The 5,612-nt window shown below is 40.4% G+C and overlaps 1 protein-coding gene across 1 annotated transcript; it reads right to left on the reverse strand.

Moving 5' to 3' along the window:
- Nucleotides 1–1,902: 1,902 nt before the first annotated feature.
- On the reverse strand, nt 1,903–2,617 carry LOC128633713 (D-threo-3-hydroxyaspartate dehydratase). The gene is made up of 2 exons (XM_053683277.1): nt 2,523–2,617; nt 1,903–2,394 (listed from the first exon to the last, which is right to left on the reverse strand). Exons 1-2 carry the CDS (start codon nt 2,583–2,585, stop codon nt 2,230–2,232), a joined length of 228 nt encoding a protein of 75 aa, XP_053539252.1. The 5' UTR covers nt 2,586–2,617; the 3' UTR covers nt 1,903–2,229.
- Nucleotides 2,618–5,612: the final 2,995 nt, after the last annotated feature.

Consider the following 5,612-nt stretch of genomic DNA (forward strand, 5'->3'; position numbering starts at 1 on the left):
AAAAAAACAAGAAACAAAAACAAAACAACAACAAATAAACGACAATGGTAACCAGGAAATGGATAAAGACTGTAAATTATTGAATTATTGAGATTTTCAAGGGTTGAGTTTTGAGACAAAATTTAAAAAAAATAAATAAATCTAGCATAGGAAGCATTAACATACTCAACTGTTTATTTCCTGAAGGATTCATTACCTCTGGTGGCTAAGTTTAATTTTGTTTTATGTCTCATTTTAGGTCTCAGAAATGGTCACAGCGTCCACACAGTCCCACATGATTCTAATCAAGTGAGGTCTTCTGTGTTATGGCACAGCAAACCAGGGACTACATTTCCCATACTGCATGGCAGCATACAAACATGGCCGCTATGGACTGCAATTCCCAGAACACTCACACTCACACACATACATACACATACGCACTCATTCTGATCACACACACCTGCATCCAATCTCTCTCTCTCTCTCTCTCTCTCTCTCTCTCTCTCTCTCTCTCTCTCACACACACACACACACACACACACACACCACTCGCACTCATTCTAATCACACACCTGCATGCAATCCATCTCTCTCTCTCTCTCTCACACACACCTGCATCCAATCCAATCCAATCTCTCTCTCTCTCTCTCTCTCTCTCTCACTCACACACACACACACACACACACACACACACACACACACAACACATACAGAACACTCACACTCATTCTAATCACACACACCTGCATCCAATCTCTCTCTCTCTCTCTCTCTCACACACACACACACACACACACACACACACACACACACACATTAAGAACAGTCTCACTCATTCTAATCACACACACACACACACACACACACACACACACACACACACACACACACACACACACACACACACACACGACACATACACACATACAGAACACTCACACTCTTTCTAATCACACACACCTGCATCCAGTCTCACACACACACACACACACACACACACACACACACACACAACCACTGTATATAAGAGACTGTTCTAACCCTATGACTTTGTGAAGTATTACGTGAGTTTTCTGTATACCAAGCGTTTGTTATCGGTTCTTGTGGTCTTGTTTTGATCTCGTTCTTGATTCTGGTTTTGTTCTTGTTTCTGGTCTTGCGTCGCTTATGACTGTTGGCCAATCGCCTGACCCATTGCCTGTTCTTTGATGTACTATCTTCTGATGATCTGGATTTGTCTGCCTGCCTCTCTTTAAATAAAAGCTCTTATCTGCCCTTGCGTCCATCCTAACGTCCATTAGGTTTATTTCGTGACATTCTGACTAATGTCCTTTTTCCTAAGTAAATAAAATGCAAAAAAGCAGACCACCAATGAGATTTAAAGTGTGTATGGTGTTTATACGTAATTATAACCACTAAAAGATGGGTGGCATTAAATGCCCTGACTGCTCCATTGCTCCTGGTGTGATCAGGTGAAAAAGACCTTGTCATGGTTTCCAATCTTCAACTATCCAGACCTCTCTTTTCAACAGAACTACTGCTCACTGAATATATATTTTGTTTTGTTTTTTTGTACCATTCTATGCATAAATCCCCCAAAAACCCTCAAACCAGCCTGTCTGGCACCAACAACGATGCCCTGGTTGAAGTCACTAAGATCACATTTTCCCCCACTCTTGACCTGTATTTGTAAGATATTTTTTTGTTTGCATTGCACTGCTGCTACATGATTGGCTGATCCTAATAAAGAGTGTATTTGGTGGAGATCTGCCCTATTGCCCCTGTGGGTGAGCTGCCACTGCTGGCCTTCTAGTTTTCTGAAATGGGAGCAACATGATGATAATGATTTTAACGATAATGATAATGATGTTAATGATTTGATGATAAATGATTTTCACCCACTTTGTTGTTTATGGATGCATTTTATTCACATCATACCTTGGACCTAATGTACCCTGATTCAATATTAGCTACTGCAGAAATAACCTTTACTGGAATCTACTGTGTCCGGTCAGTGGAAATCTCAGGGATAAAAAGCTCCATGGCTCTAATAAAAAGGCAGAAATGTCATTGTGCATTTAAATACATGGTTTATAAGGTTTATAAAACAGATCTGTGGAATTCTGTTCAGAGTTGCTGTAAGTGAGAAACTGGTTTGAAGAAGCCACACTTTCTACACTGGCCTGGTAAAGCGGATAACTGGCTTGTGTTTATACACAACAAAACCCACTTGTGTATTAATCAGTCTCACAGTGTCTTATGGGTTTTCATGTGAGGTCGGAGCTGCACTCCGAGCTTCCGGAAGCGGTCCTGCATCGCGTCTGAGTTTCTTCTCACAATGTCCAGGTCCACAACGAAAGCTGGGGTGCAAAGGTCCTTGATGGACTCGGTTCTGCTGGCCATCTTAAAGCGCTGCACACATCAGAAACATCGTTTAGACTCCTGCATGGAGGCTGTATTTCAATCATTACACATAAAACCATTGTAAAAACCCTCCACAGAACAGCGGGAAACAAACCGCACGCTCTAAATACACTCACTTTATTCAGCGTCTGTACAATTCCTCTTGCACACTGGATGATTGTCCTGGACACACTGCGCATGCGCGAGGGAGGGCGGGGCGTAACTAGAAAACTATCCCTATTTTTTGTTTCTGCTGCAGATTGAAAATAATAAATAATGGCTAATTTAAAACAAATTATTTAGATTCTCTCTCGCTCTAAAAAAAAAAAAAAAAAAAAAAAAAAAACAAGAAACAAAAACAAAACAACAACAAATAAACGACAATGGTAACCAGGAAATGGATAAAGACTGTAAATTATTGAATTATTGAGATTTTCAAGGGTTGAGTTTTGAGACAAAATTTAAAAAAAATAAATAAATCTAGCATAGGAAGCATTAACATACTCAACTGTTTATTTCCTGAAGGATTCATTACCTCTGGTGGCTAAGTTTAATTTTGTTTTATGTCTCATTTTAGGTCTCAGAAATGGTCACAGCGTCCACACAGTCCCACATGATTCTAATCAAGTGAGGTCTTCTGTGTTATGGCACAGCAAACCAGGGACTACATTTCCCATACTGCATGGCAGCATACAAACATGGCCGCTATGGACTGCAATTCCCAGAACACTCACACTCACACACATACATACACATACGCACTCATTCTGATCACACACACCTGCATCCAATCTCTCTCTCTCTCTCTCTCTCTCTCTCTCTCTCTCTCTCTCTCTCACACACACACACACACACACACACACACCACTCGCACTCATTCTAATCACACACCTGCATGCAATCCATCTCTCTCTCTCTCTCTCACACACACCTGCATCCAATCCAATCCAATCTCTCTCTCTCTCTCTCTCTCTCTCTCACTCACACACACACACACACACACACACACACACACACACACAACACATACAGAACACTCACACTCATTCTAATCACACACACCTGCATCCAATCTCTCTCTCTCTCTCTCTCTCACACACACACACACACACACACACACACACACACACACACACACACACACACACACACATTAAGAACAGTCTCACTCATTCTAATCACACACACACACACACACACACACACACACACACACACACACACACACACACACACACACACACACACGACACATACACACATACAGAACACTCACACTCTTTCTAATCACACACACCTGCATCCAGTCTCACACACACACACACACACACACACACACACACACACACACAACCACTGTATATAAGAGACTGTTCTAACCCTATGACTTTGTGAAGTATTACGTGAGTTTTCTGTATACCAAGCGTTTGTTATCGGTTCTTGTGGTCTTGTTTTGATCTCGTTCTTGATTCTGGTTTTGTTCTTGTTTCTGGTCTTGCGTCGCTTATGACTGTTGGCCAATCGCCTGACCCATTGCCTGTTCTTTGATGTACTATCTTCTGATGATCTGGATTTGTCTGCCTGCCTCTCTTTAAATAAAAGCTCTTATCTGCCCTTGCGTCCATCCTAACGTCCATTAGGTTTATTTCGTGACATTCTGACTAATGTCCTTTTTCCTAAGTAAATAAAATGCAAAAAAGCAGACCACCAATGAGATTTAAAGTGTGTATGGTGTTTATACGTAATTATAACCACTAAAAGATGGGTGGCATTAAATGCCCTGACTGCTCCATTGCTCCTGGTGTGATCAGGTGAAAAAGACCTTGTCATGGTTTCCAATCTTCAACTATCCAGACCTCTCTTTTCAACAGAACTACTGCTCACTGAATATATATTTTGTTTTGTTTTTTTGTACCATTCTATGCATAAATCCCCCAAAAACCCTCAAACCAGCCTGTCTGGCACCAACAACGATGCCCTGGTTGAAGTCACTAAGATCACATTTTCCCCCACTCTTGACCTGTATTTGTAAGATATTTTTTTGTTTGCATTGCACTGCTGCTACATGATTGGCTGATCCTAATAAAGAGTGTATTTGGTGGAGATCTGCCCTATTGCCCCTGTGGGTGAGCTGCCACTGCTGGCCTTCTAGTTTTCTGAAATGGGAGCAACATGATGATAATGATTTTAACGATAATGATAATGATGTTAATGATTTGATGATAAATGATTTTCACCCACTTTGTTGTTTATGGATGCATTTTATTCACATCATACCTTGGACCTAATGTACCCTGATTCAATATTAGCTACTGCACTTTCATTTGTACTATTGGGGGGCGGGTGTGTTAAGGATGTCAACGACGCCAGCTGGAAAATATAAACCCAAATGCACACAAAACCTAGGGGATATTTCACTCAGATGTGTAATCACCTTACACAACTGTCAGTGATGTGCTGCATGTATCTACGTCTCTGGGCTGTAGCCTTGTCATACCCTGCTGTGTGTTTTTCCTCTCTTGGTTTTGTTAGTAATGGTGTAAGCAGTGTAAGGGTGGTTAACTCGCTACTTTCACAGTGCTCTGTGGCTTTATCACTCCTAAACGTTTATAAACTGCTGCCTATTTCTTTTTCTTTTCTCCTATTTTAATTAATATTGGTATTGGGGAAGGAGGAATTGTGTGCTTTCTAGAAAACAATTTAATGTCCGATAGATTTTAGTGTAATTATTGTGTAATTATTACAGTTTCATGCAAACCCCTGGTTTTCTGCTGTTGGCTTGGCTTCTCCTCTCTGTGATCCGCAAACACTGGTACAATATTCCTGTATCAACGCACGTTGCTGCCACTGTTCTGTCTCTTCTATATTGCTTTGTATATGCTTGCTTTCAACACCATTTTCCTCTTAGTACTAACACTCTCTGCTTTATTGATTTGATTTTTATGTGATTTAGTATTTTGGTAGAAAATCCATTACACCAACTGACTTAACATCAAGTTTAACACAAAGTGAGTTGTTTTGACAGTCTAATGTTATCTTTAAGCTCACATTAAGGCTAAGTTAACTAGTTTGAATGAAAGGTGCCTGAATTTCTTTCAATCACATGGATATTGATTTCACTGGAATTAGTTGCAGGATCCATTATGTTCACAATAAAAGACAAACGATGATGGAAAATAGTCACAAACTGTTGTATTTTCGAAAGAACAAAGCTATATTAAACAACA

Source organism: Ictalurus punctatus, chromosome 10, assembly GCF_001660625.3.
Source record: "Ictalurus punctatus breed USDA103 chromosome 10, Coco_2.0, whole genome shotgun sequence".
Lineage (NCBI taxonomy): Eukaryota > Metazoa > Chordata > Actinopteri > Siluriformes > Ictaluridae > Ictalurus > Ictalurus punctatus.

Bases quoted from the DNA above. Each gene is read 5' to 3' on its own strand.
- LOC128633713 (XM_053683277.1), bottom strand. From the start codon at position 2,585: ATGCGCAGTGTGTCCAGGACAATCATCCAGTGTGCAAGAGGAATTGTA. The intron at 2,395-2,522 runs GTGAGTGTATTT...TGATGTGTGCAG, and splicing joins TTGTACAGACGCTGAATAAA to CGCTTTAAGATGGCCAGCAG.